This window comes from Heptranchias perlo, chromosome 4 (genome assembly GCF_035084215.1).
Source record: "Heptranchias perlo isolate sHepPer1 chromosome 4, sHepPer1.hap1, whole genome shotgun sequence".
In the NCBI taxonomy this organism is placed as follows: Eukaryota; Metazoa; Chordata; class Chondrichthyes; order Hexanchiformes; family Hexanchidae; genus Heptranchias; species Heptranchias perlo.
This window is the reverse complement of record NC_090328.1, coordinates 48,565,637-48,582,897: the sequence shown is the minus strand read 5'-3', so window position 1 is coordinate 48,582,897 and position 17,261 is coordinate 48,565,637. Positions and strand designations below refer to the sequence as shown.

General features: G+C 40.5%; 1 protein-coding gene across 1 annotated transcript in view; it reads left to right on the top strand.

Annotated features, from left to right (window-relative positions):
* chd1 (chromodomain helicase DNA binding protein 1) overlaps positions 1-17,261 on the top strand; it is a 210,526-nt gene that overhangs the window by 63,965 nt on the left and 129,300 nt on the right. The window contains exons 3-5 of the mRNA XM_067982900.1: positions 14,576-14,786; positions 15,221-15,331; positions 16,337-16,410. Coding sequence (XP_067839001.1) covers positions 14,576-14,786; positions 15,221-15,331; positions 16,337-16,410 — 396 coding nt within the window. The remainder of the gene's footprint in view (positions 1-14,575; positions 14,787-15,220; positions 15,332-16,336; positions 16,411-17,261) is intronic.

Below are 17,261 nucleotides of genomic sequence, written 5' to 3'. Positions count from 1 at the left end.
TCCAGAGTCAATGTTGAGGACTCCCTGGGACATTCCCTCCTGACTGTATATCACTGTACCGCCACCTCTGGTGGGTCTGTCCTGCCGGTAGGACAGGACATACCCAGGGATGGTGATGGAAGAGTCTGGGACGTTGGCTGAAAGGTATGATTCTGTGAGTATGGCTATGTCAGGCTGTTGCTTGACTAGTCTGTCGGACAGCTCTCCCAATTTTGGCACAAGTCCCCAGATGTTAGAAAGGAGGACTTTGCAGTGTCGACTGGGCTTGGTTTGCCTTTGTCGTGTCTTGTGCCTAGTGGTCCGATGCCGGGTGGTCCGTCCGTTTTTTTTCTTCTTCTGACTTTTTTTAGCGAGATTTTACAACTGAGTTGCTTGCAAGGCCATTTCAGAGGGCAATTAAGAATCAGCCACAATGCTGTGGGTCTGGAATCATATATAGGCCAGACCGGGTAAGGACGGCAGGTTTCATTCTCTAAAGGACATTAGTGCACCAGATGGCTTTTTACGACAATCCGGTAGTTTCATGGCCACCATTACTGATACTAGTATTTTAATTCCAGATTTTATTTAATTAATTGAATTTAATTAATTGAATTTAAATTCGCCAGCTGCCGTGGCGGGATTTGAACTCATGACTCTGGAATATTAGTCCAAGCCTCTGGATTACTCGTCCAGTAACATAACTACCTTGCTAGATAATATTCTGAATTCTCTTATGTAATTCGTTTAACCATTTTGGCAAACTTTCAATTGTTGAAGATCTGCCACTTCCATAGGCCTATGTTGTTCTTGTGGTCAAACCAGTCATTTTTGGATTAAAACTTTCCTGAATGTGTCTTTAGTCAGCTTTATAGCAAAACATTGCATCCTTATTTATGTATTGTATTCAGATCTGATTGTTTGTAAAAGCAAAGCACTTTCCTGTGCAAACATGCATAGCTAACTTAATGTAAAACATCCCAACAAGCTGGACCAGTGCCAGACCATCGTGACATTGGAACAGAGGTGGGCGTTGAACCTGTTCAGTCATTCAATGAGATCATGGCTGATCTGTGACCTAACTCCATATACCCGCCTTAGCCCCATATCCCTTAATACCTTTGGTTAACAAAAATCTATCAATCTCAGATTTAAAATTATCAATTGAGCTAATATCAACTGCAGTTTGGGGAAGGGAGTTCCAAACTTCTACCACCCTTTTCGTGTAGAAGAGTTTCCTAACTTCACTCCTGGCTCAAATTTTTAGGCTATGTTCCCTCGTCCTAGACTCCCCAACCATTTGAAATAATTTCAATATCTACCCTACCAGTTCCCCTTAATATCTTGAAGACTTCGATCAAATCACCCCTTAATCTTCTAAATTCCGGGGAATATAACCCTACTTTGTGTAATCTCTCCTCGTGATTTATCCCTTGGAGTCCAGGTATCATTCTAATAAATCGATGCTGCACTCCCTCCAAGGCCAATATATCCTTCCAAAGGTGCGGTGCCCAGAACTGAACTCAGTACTCCAGGTGTGGTCTAACCAGGACTTTGTGTAGCTGCAGCATAACTTCTACCCCCTTATATTTTAGTCCTCTAGATATAAAGATCTGCATTCCATTAACCTTCTTGATTATTTTCTGTACCTGTCCATGACTTTTTTTTGTGTTCATGGGATGTGGGCATCGCTGGCAAGGCCAGCATTTATTGCCCATCCCTAATTGCCCTTGAGAAGGTATTGGTGAGCCGCCTTGAACCGCTGCAGACTGTGTGGTGAAGGTTTTCCCACAGTGCTGTTCGTTAGGGACTTCCGGGATTTTGACCTAGCAACAACGAAGGAACGGCGATATACTTCCATGTTGGGATGGTGTGTGACTTGGAGGGGAACGTGCAGGTGGTGTTGTTCCCATGTGCCTGCTGCCCTTGTCCTTCTAGGTGGTAGAGGTTGTGGGTTTGGGAGGTGCTGTCGAAGAAGCCTTGGCGAGTTGCTGCAGTGCATCCTGTGGATGGTACACACTACAGCCACTGTGCGCCGGTGGTGGAGGGAGTGAATGTTTAGGGTGGTGGATGGGGTGCCAATCAAGCGGGCTGCTTTGTCCTGGATGGTGTCAAGCTTCTTGAGTATTGTTGGAGCTGCATTCATCCAGGCAAGTGGAGAGTATTCCATGATTTATGGACATGGACCCCTAAGTATCTTTCGACCTCCACTGTTTTGAGCTTTTTGCCATTTAGAAAGTACTCTGATCTATTCTTTTTAGGTCCAAAGTGGATGACCTCACGCTTGCCCACATTGAAATCCATTTGCCACAGTTTTGCCCATTCACTTAATCTATTATCATCTCTGTAATTTTATGCTTCCATCTACACTGCTTACAGTGCTGCCTATCATTGTGTCATTGGCAAACTTGGATATGTGGCTGTCTCTCCCGTCATCTCGGTCATTAATAAATACAGTGAGTAGTTGAGGTCCCAACACAGATCCCTGTGGGACGCCACTAATTCCATCCTGCCAATTTGAGTACCTGCCCATTATTCCTACTCTCTTGTCTCCTGCCACTCAGCCAATTTCCTAACCTGATCAATAATTTGCCCTCAATTCCATGAGCTTCAACTTTAGCTAACAGTCTCTTATGAGGGACTTTATCAAATGCCTTCTGGAAATCCACATAAACAACATCCATCGACATTCCCCTGTCTACTACTTCAAAAAATTCAATCAGGTTCGTCAGGCATGATCTACCCTTTACAAATCCATGCTGGCCCTCTCTGATCAGCTGAAAATTTTCAAGATGTTCTGTCATTCTATCCTTAATTATAGACTCTAGTAATTTCCGAACAACAGATGTTAGGCTAACTGGTCTATAATTCCCTGGTTTCCCCCTCTCACCTTTCTTAAATAACTGAGTGACGTGCAATTTTCCAGTCTAAAGGAACGGTTCCTGAATTGAGAGAACTTTGGAAGATTATAGTTAGTGACAGTGTTTTCTGTTGTGCTGTGGGTAGAGATTAAGAATTCTGACTATATGCATTGCTTGTCATCAAACTAAAAGTATCAGATCCTGATATGGTTGCACACTGAGACCTCTTAAAGTTCAATTTTCTTGCTGGGTTGGGAGAAAAGAAATTACATAATTCATTTGTTAAACCTCCATATGTTGCAACATATTGGTCATAACCTACATCACAGCTTCTGGGTATTCCTTTAAGAAAATCTCACCTGTAATGACCACACACTGTTGTATGAGAGGATAAGCTCCGGGCCACCACCTCCGTTGTTTGCTGTGGGTGGATCAAAAATAGTTCTTTTGACTGCCTTGACAAGGAAAATTTATTTCAGCATTTATCGGCTTTTGAGGGTCTCATGGATTTTTTTTTTATCCTTGTGCAGCCTAGTTCACAGAGGAGAATTTTGGCTCTTGCAGCATTTACTAATATGCTTACCATGCTCTTTGGAGCTCAGGCTTATTTCAACTTAATGAAACCTGTGGCAGTAAGGGTCCATGTTGGCTCATGCTTTTAAAATTTGCTGTCTTCCAACAGCACCTGATTCCTTGCACCGTGAAGCTTATTTCTGAGTCAACAGTAGTGTCTGGCATGAGCAACTCAACTGACATGAGAGACAATTGATTTTGGGGAGTAAGATTATTGTTAAATTAAGGATATATATTGTAAACAATTTTACAACACCAAGTTATAGTCCAGCAATTTTATTTTAAATTCACAAGCTTTCGGAGGCTTCCCCCTTCGTCAGGTGAACGATGTGAAAACGATGTTTTTTCACATCGTTCACCTGACGAAGGGGGAAGCCTCCGAAAGCTTGTGAATTTAAAATAAAATTGCTGGACTATAACTTGGTGTTGTAAAATTGTTTACAATTGTCAACCCCAGTCCATCACCGGCATCTCCACATAAGGATGTATAGTCATTTGTGTTGTGTGTGTATAAATGGAGGATGGGGAAGAAAGTAGCATATACCTGCCTTATATTCAGCCGTACCTGGAAGCTGATGTCAGCTGCTTGAAGTTATGGGTTATTTGCCAAAGCTAAACAAATAACCTGCTGGAAGGGAAAAATCAGTAGTAATCGTGCTCCATGATCATCAGTTCCATTCTGTGTAGGAAGTTCTTCCAAATATAGGGGTGTTGACCAATTTTTAAAAAAATCTGTAGATTCTTTCATTAAAGTTGACTCTTTTAACACAATTTCTCACTCTCAGATATTTAATGATGTGGAGATGCTGGTGATGGACTGGGGTTGACAAATGTAAACAATCTTACAACACCAAGTTATAGTCCAACAATTTTATTTGAAAATCACAAGCTTTCGGAGGCTTCCTCCTTTGTCAGGTGAATGTGACCTGACCACATTCACCTGACGAAGGAGGAAGCCTCCGAAAGCTTGTGATTTTCAAATAAAATTGTTGGACTATAACTTGGTGTTGTAAGATTGTTTACATCAGATATTTAAGTGTGATGGTGGCAAGCACACCAGTTTTGATTTGAGAGATCATGGAAGATTCTCATGCTGCTGTGTTATGGTTGCCTGAAGGCTGGTGACCTCGTGCATTAAATTGCACAAAAGAACACTCTGATGCAAAGCACCTTTTTGGTTTTTATTTTGTTGGGTGGGGTGAAGTCAGTTTACTGAGCAGTTTTTTTATATTTCAGTCTTTGTACATTTTGTTCTATCATTGGATGAAATGTAAATGCACTCTTCATTTGAACCTATTCATCATGCACCATGAAATGCACATTTCCAAGTCACATCATTTTGCAGGAAGCTCTAGGAACAGAGTCAGTGTCACCCAGAGATGATCATACCTTCCTATTGCCCTATTTCAATAAACGAGAAGAGAACTGGGAGAGGGAGAGAAGGAATGTCTATAAGCTATGTGCCTAGGGACTGTACACCTATTCTCAAAACTCTGACACTTAATCTTCAGTTCTCCCTTTTAAAAAAAAAACACTTGAAGGGCTATGTGGCACAGTGGGTTGGAATAGGGGTTTGTCTTCCTAAGTGCCGCATAGATACGCAATGCAGTCTTGGGTGCCACATATGAAGTTTAAATTCACGTTCCCATTAATTGGCAAAGTTTCAAGTTGCTAATACTAATAGGTGTTTGTGTTCTGATTTACGATTTATCCACGGAGGCAATAAATTTAAAAGCATCCCTTTCCTAACTTCTAGGCCCCCAAATTTACAGAACAAAGCGGCAAATAAGAAATACAAATAGATAGGACTGAGTTTCCATGGCTCAGGGGTCACAGATTGGATGTTGCAATTTCACCTAACTTAACTGTTCCAATGAGATGAAAGTCCCTATTGGCTGTAAGAATCCTACTGCTCCAGAATGAAGGAGTAAATTTAGTTTTGATGAATGAAGGTATGATGGAGATATTAAATAAATATTTAGCATTATTTTTCACAAATGATGGTGGAAATGAGAATGTAGGAATACTAGAGGAGGATGTGGAAGAATTGTTAGAGATAACTTTTTAAAAAAAGGAATGTTTTCTGGGAAAATTAGCAGAGCTCAAGGTAGATAAATCACAGGGTCTTGTTGGCCTGCACCCTAGGCTGTTGAAGGAAGTCATAGAAGAGAGAGCAGAGGCTTTAATCACAATTTTTCAATTTGATTAGCATATGTATGTGTTGAAAAGGGGCCATTTTGCTCAAAGTATTTACATGGTTCGCACCAATATCGCTCCATTTCACATATCTTTATAGGAAGAGGTGGTAGAGCAGCATTCCTGTCTTTCAAAATGAGTTTTAAAAAAAAGAACAGTAAAGGAGCAATGAGAAGAAATGAGGAGGAGTGAGAGGAAGAAAGGGAAGTGAAGGAACAATCTGTTTTCAGAAGCAAATGAATTTGTGGAGAATGCTTCATTTGAAAGAATGATGAAAACTATATGAAGATCAATAATCTATCTTCATCTGTATTGAGAAACTTCTTAACTGGAAGTTACCTGTGCAGTTCTCCCTGTTGGTGAATTGGGCTTATCTGGATGGTATGTAGAGAGTGTTTCAGTACAAAGAATGAGGATGCCAGTGAACTGGGTAATCAGTCATTTGAATTTCTGGGATTAGATTACCAACTTGAAATCATGGTACCTTGTTAAATGTTCACTTTTGTTTTGGTCTTGTTCTTTTCTTTCACTTCTGTTTGATTTATAGGTAAATTTTAAATTTTGCTGGTGATGGACTGGGGTGGACAAATGTAAGGAATCTTACAACACCAGGTTATAGTCCAACAATTTTATTTTAAAATCACAAGCTTTCGGAGATTATCTCCTTCGTCAGGTGAGTGAGTGATGAAAGAGTCTGGGACGTTGGCTGAAAGGTATGATTCTGTGACTATGGCTATGTCAGGCTGTTGCTTGACTAGTCTGTAGGACAGCTCTCCCAATTTTGGCACAAGTCCCCAGATGTTAGTGAGGAGGACTTTGCAGGGTCGACTGGGCTTGGTTTGCCTTTGTCGTGTCTTGTGCCTAGTGGTCCGATGCCGGGTGGTCCGTCTGGTTTTATTCTTATGTGAACTTGCACTCCTCATGAACTGGTTTCAACCACCTCAGTACATTTTACTGTCACCCTTGCAGCCAACAGAGGTGAGACTTTCATTCTCTGTCTTTGCTGGTTTGAAACCCATCGCCTGTGGATGAAAGAACACTTCACCCTTTGAGGCAATTAATGTCAGTTTGCTTTGCGGTAACACTCGCCCCTCTGAGTTAGAAGGTTGTGGGTTCGAACCCCACTATGGACTTGAGCACATAATCTAGGCTGCTTCATGCAGTAATAAGGGGGGTGTAACACTGTCTGAGGTGCCGTCTTTCCGATGAGGCATTAAACTGATGCCCTTTCTGCCTGTTTCATTGGATGTAATAGATCCCATGGCACTATTCAAAGGGCAGGGTGTTCTTCTGGGGTATTGGCCAACCTTTATCTCTCAATTCACACCACCAAAAACAGATTAACTGGTCATTCATCTCATTTGATGTTGTGGGACCTTGTGTGCAAATTGGCTGCCATGTTTGGCTACAGAATAACGGTGACTACACTTCAAAAATACTTAATTGGTTATTGCAGAAAAACAACACTTGTGAATCTAAAATTATGAATAATGTGTGCTCAGGGTGAGTAATGTTAGCAGGTTTTAAAGATGATAAATATACCGTTGTGAATTTAATATGGGGAGTCATATCTACAAGTGATTAAAGACAAATATCCAATTGATTGTATTGATACCAGTGATAAAGATTACAAAGATTGAGAAATAAGCAACCATCTCAGTGCCTGGATGAGTTTACTATCCTAAAACCGCTCCTTTATTATATATATTGTGAACCTCTTAAGACTAGTTTTAGTTTGTGGTGATGGCAGACACTGGTTCTAGAAACTTCAGGAAGTTAGTGTGTTATTACAATCTCACAATTGTTGACATATTCACTGCAAGTTTATCAAGTGATACCTTCTGGTAATCAACTGTAGGTTGTACAACTTGAGGCTAACAGGAGGGATATCATTGGGATTAGAGATTCAGTAAATTATGCATTGGTATGCTGTTGTGTTTTAAAGAACATTTTTATTGTTTAATCTGTCCACATAACACACATTCCAACAGATTTTAAACAAACTTCAAAACTGTCTTTCGTCATGAGGTACTGTGTTTTCCCTCTTGCTCACCCCCACCCGTCTTCCCTCCCTCCCTCCCTCCCCATTCTCGTATCCAGTTAGCATATCCGTAAGATATTACCTCAGTATCTTCAAACACATATCCATGTTGTCACTCTGAATGTTCTATACCTGAACACTAGTGTGGCACCAGAATATCTTAATGTTCAATTGTCACCTAATCTGACAATTTTTTCTCACCACTTGGTTCCGGTTAGAATTGCGTAGGCTGAAAACTGGGTGCGTATTTTTATGTGCTCATGATTGATGATTTGTGACTTAATTAGATTTGAACAAAACTGTAAATGACTTTCCTTTAGTGGATTTGCTTAAAAATTGCATTGTGGAAACTTTGTTTATATACAAGACTAATTGTTTACCAGCTTAAATACTGTGGGGATCAATCTCAAATTCAAACTGCCTTGTATTAATGATTTCCCTTCTGATTAGATTCCCTTTCTCTTAACTTTTTACTTTTGAATATCATACTTTTTGAATATTTTGTTTCCTACCAGTGAGATTATTAGAAGCCCAGAGTTTTAGTTAGCTTTATCTGTCCTGCATTAGATTGTGCGTGAGAACATATCATTCTCTGGACGAGGTGTCAGGCAGATTACCTCCTCCAGGTCTCTGCTTATGTCACTATTTGAAATCTATAATTTTACAGGTGAATCCTTGTGTGCTTTGAGCTAAGGGATGTCGATCATGGAGACCCCAGCATAGCATCATAGAATGTTACGTAGAAATAGCCCATTTCACCCATCAAGTCTGTGCTGGTGTTTTTCTCCACATCTAGTCTAATCCGACTCCTGTTCAATAAAAAAATCCATTTCCCTTCTTAAAAGATTTATGGATTCCACTTCAAAAGCAGTTAAGGCAGAAAACGCCACATTTTAACCACCGTCTATATAAAGAAACTTCTTATAACCTCCCCCTAGTCCTTTTTGTGATCTTAAATTTGTACCATCTTGTTACTATTTGTAACCAATGGAAACAATCTTTTGCTATTTAATCCTTCATAATCCTGAAAACATCCATCAGGTCTCCCCTTACCTTTCTCAGCTCCACTGATAAAACCCCAACTTCATAACTGTAACCCTCATCCCTGGTAATGTCCTAGTGAAACACCTTGAACATTACTTTTGTATCCTTCCTATAATGGGATGCCTAGAACTGTACACAATCCTCCAACTGCAACCTAATGAAGATCTTCCACAAGTTCAGAATTAGCTCCTTGCTTTTGTATTCTATGTATTCTTCAGCGGGTACTTTTATCTGTTAATTAGGACTGGATGTGAACAAATGATACTCCTAAGTTGGCCCTTGAGATACACTGGGTTGACCAGGGGGACATTCCTGATTCCTCAACCTGTGGGGAAATGCCAACCCTCCACATGGCTTCTGCTCTTTGACAATTCCTGTTAAGATCAGGGATTCATCAGGAACACTTATTTTCTGGTATGAGTGTGAATGACTTTACACCAGTGATGAATGGTGTCATTGGAGTACAATAATAGTGTGTTCTGAAACTGATATTTTCACCACATTGCACATTTTTTGGAGGTTTCTTATGCAAATTTGTCCACTGGGAATTACTGAGAGCATAAAAGGGAAGTAATGTTGTTAGATCAGTGGGTTTGGCTATGGGCTAGTAACATCCATCAACTGAGGACCCTGAGATTTCAATTTTGGGCTGGGGTAAATTCTGTTTTTGTACCTGCTCACAGGTATTTTGGGATGTTGTGCTATATATGTGACCACTTCTGGGCTATTATCACCACTTTGTTTTTAAAAATGGGATGCATTTGACTCTTGAGCGTTTTGTTCATCAGTTAGGACGAGTATGGAGAATGATGGCATTTGAGGTCAGGCTTTGGACCTGTGAGGCTGAGGTTGGAGCAGAACTTGGCCCATTCAGTAATGTATTTTAAGAAAGAAAGATGCCATTGAATCAAAGTTTAAAACAAAAAGCACTTAACCAATGTTGGAAAGATCCAGCAGCCAAATCTGCCAAGACAGTCTCAGCACTTTTTTTGTAAAGATGGTTTTGTTAGTGCTACTATTTCCATATATAGGTATCTATACAAGTACTAGTTGATTTCCCATGGTGTTGCAAATAGGGAGTCAGGATCAAGTGCAGTATTCAGGTCAAGCAGGACAAGAGAATAATATGCTCAAGTGGAGGGGAGAGGGAAAAAAAAAAGAACTGCATTTATATAGTGCCTTTTACAACCACAGGATGCCCCAAAGCGCATCACAGCCAATTAAGTACTTTTGAAGTGTAGTCACTATTGTAATGTGAGGAAAATTAAACAGTCTGTTTGAAGCATTCTTTGTTTTAAATTATTGAGGCAATTTTTTAAAAAAAAGTTAATTGTGAGAGTTTGCTAATATCACTGATGGGCATGAGAAAAACATTGGATGCCAAACGGGACAGCTCGAAGTTGAAGAAATTTCACCTTTAAAAATAAGATTTCTTTATTTTAAGAAAAAAGGTGTAGGGGCTATGTGGAGAGTAGAAGAGGAAAGATCAATGGTTACCTGAAACAACTTTAAAATTTAAAAATAATGATTAACTAATGTGCATTGTGGGTGTCCAGAGGCAGGGAGGGAGGTGGATTGGTGACAAAAAACAGGATCAGGAGGCCTAGAAGGAAGGTGGGGGGGCGGGGAAGTGTATTAAAAATGTAAAAAGGATTTTAAAATTATTGAAAAGAATAAGATTAAGATATATAGTTTAAAATTATTTTTACCATATAACTTCAGCATAAAATATCACCTCTGTGGGACACCAGAATGGGTGAATCTGTGCCAAGCAAGCTGTGATATCCTTAGCATTCAAAGCTCCTATCACAGTGCCACCTATAGACATAACTAGTACTACAAGGTTCTGTCCTTAGGAGGAAGCTACACATGAACATTTTTGATGGGTTGTATTCTAGAAAGGCTGAGGTAAATGGGCTTAAGTAGTTTGGTAGGCTTAGGTTAATAGTTCTGATTAGCTTCCACTCTACTAACAGTTTGATTGGAGTAATTATCACATTTGAAATGCGTAACTGCTGCCCTATACCAACATCAGAAAAAATGATAGATAATTTCCTGCAATTTATATTCAATTGCTGGAGCCGTGTAAGCATACTGGTACTGATTATTTCATCCCTACATTAACTGTAGGCGTCAGTTCCATTGGTAAGAAAGTGTGTGCATTTATATAGCACCATATCACATCCTTGTGATGTCCCACTTCATAACCAATTAATTACTTTTGAAGTAGTCAATGTTGTTGTGTAGGTAAATTAGCAGCTAATTTGCACACAGCAAAGGCCCACAAGCATTGAGATGAATAACTATTTAATTTTTTTTGTTGGTGGTTGAGGGGGGAATGTTGATAAGGACATCGAGAGAACCCCCTGCTCTTTACATAGTACAGTCAACTAACAGAACAAGCAAATGGAGCTTCCGTTTAATATCTCATCTGACTGTACTGTACTGAAATGTTAGCCTAGATCATGTGTTCAAGTCCTGGAATAGGACTTGGACTCAAAACATTCTGACTCACATAAGTGGCATACTACTTCTCTAGTGAATACTTCCAGGAAGTGATCATTTATTATAAAGATGTTAACTATCTTTTGTTCATCCTCAGCTTTAACCCTGTTTGCACCTGAAGAGATCTTAATTCTTCTTGGGTAACCCTCTTGATGTTATAAAACTGGAAGAATTTCTGTTCCATTTGGCTTCTACAGCTGTATTTATTTCCAGTTCCCTCTTTACCACTTGTCTGCCTTTTTTTACATTTTTAGAGGTCCCTACATTTTCCTCAGTGGTTTCCTTCACCTTTCTCTCTACAATGAAGTTTGTAGATTGTTTTTTCTTTTTGTATTGTGTTATTAATCCATTTAGGATGATGTCTCTTAAATATGCATTTACAATCCTTGGTACATACATACACTGTATGTTGAGTAGAATGGCTTTTAAAGATATTCCATTTGTGCGGAAATGAAAGGTATTGGCAGCAACCTGGTTTAAGTGATGAGTAACCCATATTAACAGATTCCCTCATCCCAGAACTTGTTCCAATGTTCCAGGAATCTATACAACCCTCCCTTCTACACTATTTCTCTAGTCATGCATTGACAGGCCTAATCTATTCTTTCCCGACTGGTTCTGCATGTGGCATTGGAAGTAATCATAATATTACTATACTAGAAATCTTGAACTTCAGTCTAGAACCTAATGCCCCAAGCTCCCTCTGTAAGACATGCATTCTCCAACAAGAACTTGCATTTATGTAGTGCTTTTAACATGCAAGGCACTTTACAAAAGAATCATGAGAGGAACAACTGTGGAGCTATGGAAGGGAGGTCGGGGCAGTGACTGAAGGCTGGTTTGAGAAAGTGGATTTTGAGGAGGTACAGAGAACTTGAGAGACAGAACAATTTAGGGAGGAAGTTCCACAGATTAGGGTCGAGGTGACAAAAAGTAGTGGGATGCACAGGAGGCTGGAGTGGGAAGAAAGACTGGCTCTGGGAGTGTGAGGGGGTGGGTTATATGACTGGAGACGGTTGTGGAGGTAGGGAGTTGCGAGGCCATAGAGAGATTTAAAGATGAAGATAAGGATTTTAAATTGGGGGTGGAGAGCCAGTGTAGGTCAGTGAGGATAAGAGAGTGGGTCTAAGTACGGGACAGGATATGGACGACTGAGTTTTGGACAAGCTGGAGTTTGTGGAGGGTGGACAATGGAAGACCAGCAAAGAGAGCATTGGCATAATCAAATCTGATGTAACAAAAGCACATTGGTTACTATGTGAGTCATGACTTCTGTCTAGTTTCCCTCTCTACCCAGAAGTTTTCCATCCTCTCTGCTGTTATATATCATATATAAGCACTAGGGAAGCAAAACACCAGTTAAGCCTTCAGGTCATTGCCTATCCCTCATTACTAGCATGTGCCAGTTCTTAAATATTGTGTCTTCCTTTACTCCCATGGGTAAGTCTTTGCTCTATGATGCCATGATTACTCTCCCCTGTGCCCGCATCTGTATCCTCATAGGTAACGAGAACGATATACCTATGAGACAAATGCAGACCCACAGAATTTCCTGTACTGGTCCTCATGTCTTCTCCCCCTGAAGGCATTTCCTTCCCTCTGCCACTTGTTTTCTGTAGGGTGACTGCTTTCTCAGATGTATCTACCAGAAATAATTCCTCCCCATATATTCCTCAAAGGCATTTAAAGTTCTAAAACAGTTCATATCATATTTTCTGTAGGAAATACAAGCATTCAGATAAGTATAGTCAGTCAAGTTAATATTTTTTTCATTACTTAAAACTGATTTAGATAAATTAAAGAAAGTTACCCAGTCTCAATAAGTGCTAGGCGCTCATAGACTTCTTTATCACTGAGATTGAGACGATCCATTCAGCTGCCTCTGCCGGATCCCTCAGTTCCCATTCCTCCACCGAGCCAAGGTTCCCCCCTTCTCTTGCCCAGAACTTGCGTCTTTCTCTAGTTTCTCTCCTATTTCCCCTCATGTCCTCTCCCAGCTCATCTTGTTCATGAGACCCACCTCCTGCTCTCTTAACCTTATTCTCACTAAACTGCTGACCACCTAACTTCGCTTCCTGGCCCCATGCTAGAGGATATTGTAAACTGTTCCCTCACCTCCATCCTCAAAAAACCCACCCATCCTTGCAAACTACCACCCGCCTTCCTTTTCTCTCAAGTCCTTGAACGTGTTGTTGCCTACCAAATTCATGTCCATCTTTCCCACAATTCCATGTTTGAATCCCTCCGATCAGGTTTCCGCCCCTGCCACAGCACTGAAATAGTCACAAATGACATCCTATGTGTCTGTAACCATGGTGTACTATCCATCCTCATCCTTCTCTACCTGTCTGCAACCTTTGACGCAATTGTCCAGACCGCACCTCTCCATTCCCCAGCTGAGTGGTGCTGCCTTCAATGGCTCCACTCTTACCTATCCAGTGGTAGACTCTCCTGCAATGGCTATTTTCCCGCCCCTACACCATTACCTCTGGAGTCCCCGAAGGATCTAGCCATGGCCCTCTCCTATTTCTCATGTATATGCTGCCCTTTGCCGACATAATTTGAAAACGCAACATCAGGTTCCACGTGTGCTGAACACACCCAGCTCTACCTCGGCCCCTGCACTGTCTGTGTTGTTAAACTGTTTGTCTGTCATCCAGTCCTGGATGAGATGACATTTTCTTGAATTAAACATTGCGAAGACTGAAGCCATTGTTTTCGGCCCCCGCCACAAACTCTGTGCCCAGCTCTCCTGGCCAGCTTCCCACCCACCCTGCATAAATTTAAGCTCATCCAAACTCTGCTGCCTGTATCCTAACTCGCACCAAGTCCAATTCACACATCGCACCTATGCTCGCTGACCTACATTTGCTTTCGGTTCAGCAACGCCTTGATTTTAAAATTGTCGTTTTCGCGGTCAAATCCTTGCTCCACCTCTCTGTAACCTCCTCCAGCCCTACAACCCTCCGAGAACTCTGTGCTCCTCCAACTCTGGCCTCTGTGCATCCCCCATTTCCTTCACCCCACCAATGGTGGCCGTGCCTTCAGCTGTCCAAGTCCTAAGCTCTGGAATTCCCTCCCTAAACCTCTTCACCTCACCAACTCTCTCCTCCTTTAAGACGCCCCTTAAAACCTACCTCTTTGACCAAGCTTTTGGTCACCCGACTGAACGCTGTGTCGGCTTTTGTCTGATTACGCTCCTGTGAAGTGTCTTAGGATGTTTTACTACGTTAAAGGTACTATATGAATGCAAGTTGTTATTTCTAGACCTGTTTGCAGAAATCTATTTCATAATATTAGGCAAAATTTAATTGCTGAGAAGATTTGATCATTATGTGCTGATTTGTATTAGTAAAATTCAGAATTTTTTTTTAAGCCAATCGGACAAGGAATCTGGCTCAAGTTCTGGGAGCAGCAGCGATGGAAGCAGCAGCCAATCAGATAGCAATGACTCCAGTGACTCTGACAGCGGTTCAGACTCGGGCAGTCAATCTGATTCCGATTCATCCGGTTCAGGAAGTAACGCATCGTCGTCCAGAGGAAAGAGACCAGTTGAGAGCAAAGTTCCAAAAACTGATGGAGCAGAGGTGAATGTAACAAGTGTGTTTGTGAGACTACTTCATATTTGTCTGAAGCACATAAAGCTAGATTCGATTTTGATTTTATGAAATGGTCCTTGAAATTTCAGTTGACGTATACTCTGTCCTTGGAATTCCACACAAAGTTCTCTGCATGACGCAATGAATTACAAAAGAATATAATTTTACGGAAAATATAAAGTAATTGGGGTCAGGAAGTTTTTTAATGTTTGCATTAACCTTCAGATTACTAGTGATACTGTATAAGTCTAGAAGAAGTCTTATCCTGGGGCTGCAAAATAAATCTCATTGAGCTGAAATCTTGCAAACATGCCAGGTTATGTGCAGAGGGAGGTGGTGATTTTCTGTAGTATCGCCACTTCAAGGGTTTGGATGACCATGCTAAGTTTTGAATTTTGACCCCTCTATTTATCCTGTTGCAGTTTTGGAAATCGAATCCAAGTATTTTAGCTGTGCAGAGATCTGCCATGATCAGGAAACAGCAACAACTACAACAGCAGCAGCAGCAGCTTTCTTCAAACAACGGTTCAGAGGTTTGAAATTTGATTAAAATTAGTAGCTGAGAAGCTTTTATTACACTAGAGCAGGCAATTATTGGACTGTGATAAGGCTACCAACATGAACTGATACAGCAATAAGTTTGTAGCAATGCAGTAGAGGAAACCTTGACTATTATTGAAACAGAATCATTCAATTCAAATTGGGCATAAAATTATTAGCCTCTGGGACTAAGCTAATTTTCTTTTAATGATAATTTCAACCACAGTCCATCTCATGATCTGCTTTGTCTTCTCTTTCCCTCCTACCTTTTGCAATTATAGTTGTATTCAATACTAGGCACAGTGAAGGGTGTTATGGAGGCCACTGGAAATCTATCCAGTGCCTTTACAGTAACACAGCTCTCCAAGAAATTTAACAAAGCCTGATCTACTTTGATGCCTAATTTTACAAATATTCAAGATCAAAACAATATCAACTTCATTTTCAGAGAATTCTTACTTAAGATTTCATCTTGAAATGTTATGAAGTTTCCCGTCTCTAATGCCAATGATGTAATTTTTGACTCCTCTTAGCTTTAAAAACATACACCCAAGATTTAAGATGTAACTGTTAAATTATTATGGAATTTGAAAAAGGAACAAAATGTACTTCTACAGTGTTATCGTGAGTGGGAATTGATCATGTACAGTTAATTTTCTATGTAGCTGAACTGTACTGAATAGTAATGGTTATGGATGAAGGTTAAGCAAATTGGATTTGAGCTTGAGGGTTTACTAGTGGGTCCTACTGTTAAACATACAAACTATAGATTTGAAGTCTAACCTTGACCTGTTCATTAAAATTGGTTTCTTGAACTTTACGGTTGTGAAACCTCCCCCCATGAAAAGTCTATATGGCCAGGTTGTGTTGTTGTTTTGCAGTATAATTTAAATTGGTGAAAGTAACACCTGCACAGTTGTTCACAATCTTTTTTGTAACTATTGAGCTTAGTACATTTAAAGAGAAGTCTTATTTTGCATTGTTTTATGTTTCATCAGGAATCATCAAGCAGTGAAGATTCTGACGACGATTCGTCCTCAGAAAACACTTCTAGACATGTGAAACGCAGAGAGTAAGTCTATATTTCTATTGTTTATGATATGTTTAAGTGTGGCTTACTATCTTTCACAGCCATTCTGTTCTTAACCCATTTGTAGACAGTATACTGAAGTCAGTGTATGGAGAAAGTAATTTTGAATATGATTTATAGTAGAAAGGCAGATGAATATAAATAAAGATCTTTATAAATTAAGATTTCACTTCACACCTTGAATGCATTATAGATTGTAATAAAGTCTAAAATATTTATTAAAACTATCTTCCTCCCAAAAAACACTCAATACATGTCATCTGAAAAGCAGTCCTTCTGTTCACTCTGGTCTTGAACCTCGAGCTCTCTCTCGCTCTCCTTTTCTCACGCTAAGAAGATAAGAAATAGGATGAAGGGTAGGCCACATGGCCCCTCGAGCCTGCTGTACCATTCAGTAAGATCATGGCTAATCTTCGACCTCAGCTAGTAAGAGGAGTAAGAGAAGGGGTGGGGCCGATTAGGGACCATAAAGGAGATCTACTCATGGAGGCAGAGGGGATGGCCGAGGGACAAATGAGTACTTTGCATCTGACATTAGCAAGGAAGAAGATGCTGCCAGAGGAAGATGTAGCTGAGATACTGGATGGGCTAAAAATTGTAAAGAGAAGGTATTGGAAAGGCTAGCTATACTTAAAGTAGATAAGTCACCCGGTCCAGATGGGATGCATCCTAGGTTGCTGAGGGAAATAAGGGTGGAAATTGCAGAGGTGCTGGCCATAATCTTCCAAACATCCGAAGATATGGGGGTGGTGCCAGAGGAGTGGAGAATTGCAAATGTTGCACCCTTTTTTGAACAAGGGTATAAGGATAAACCCAGCAACTATAGGCCAGTC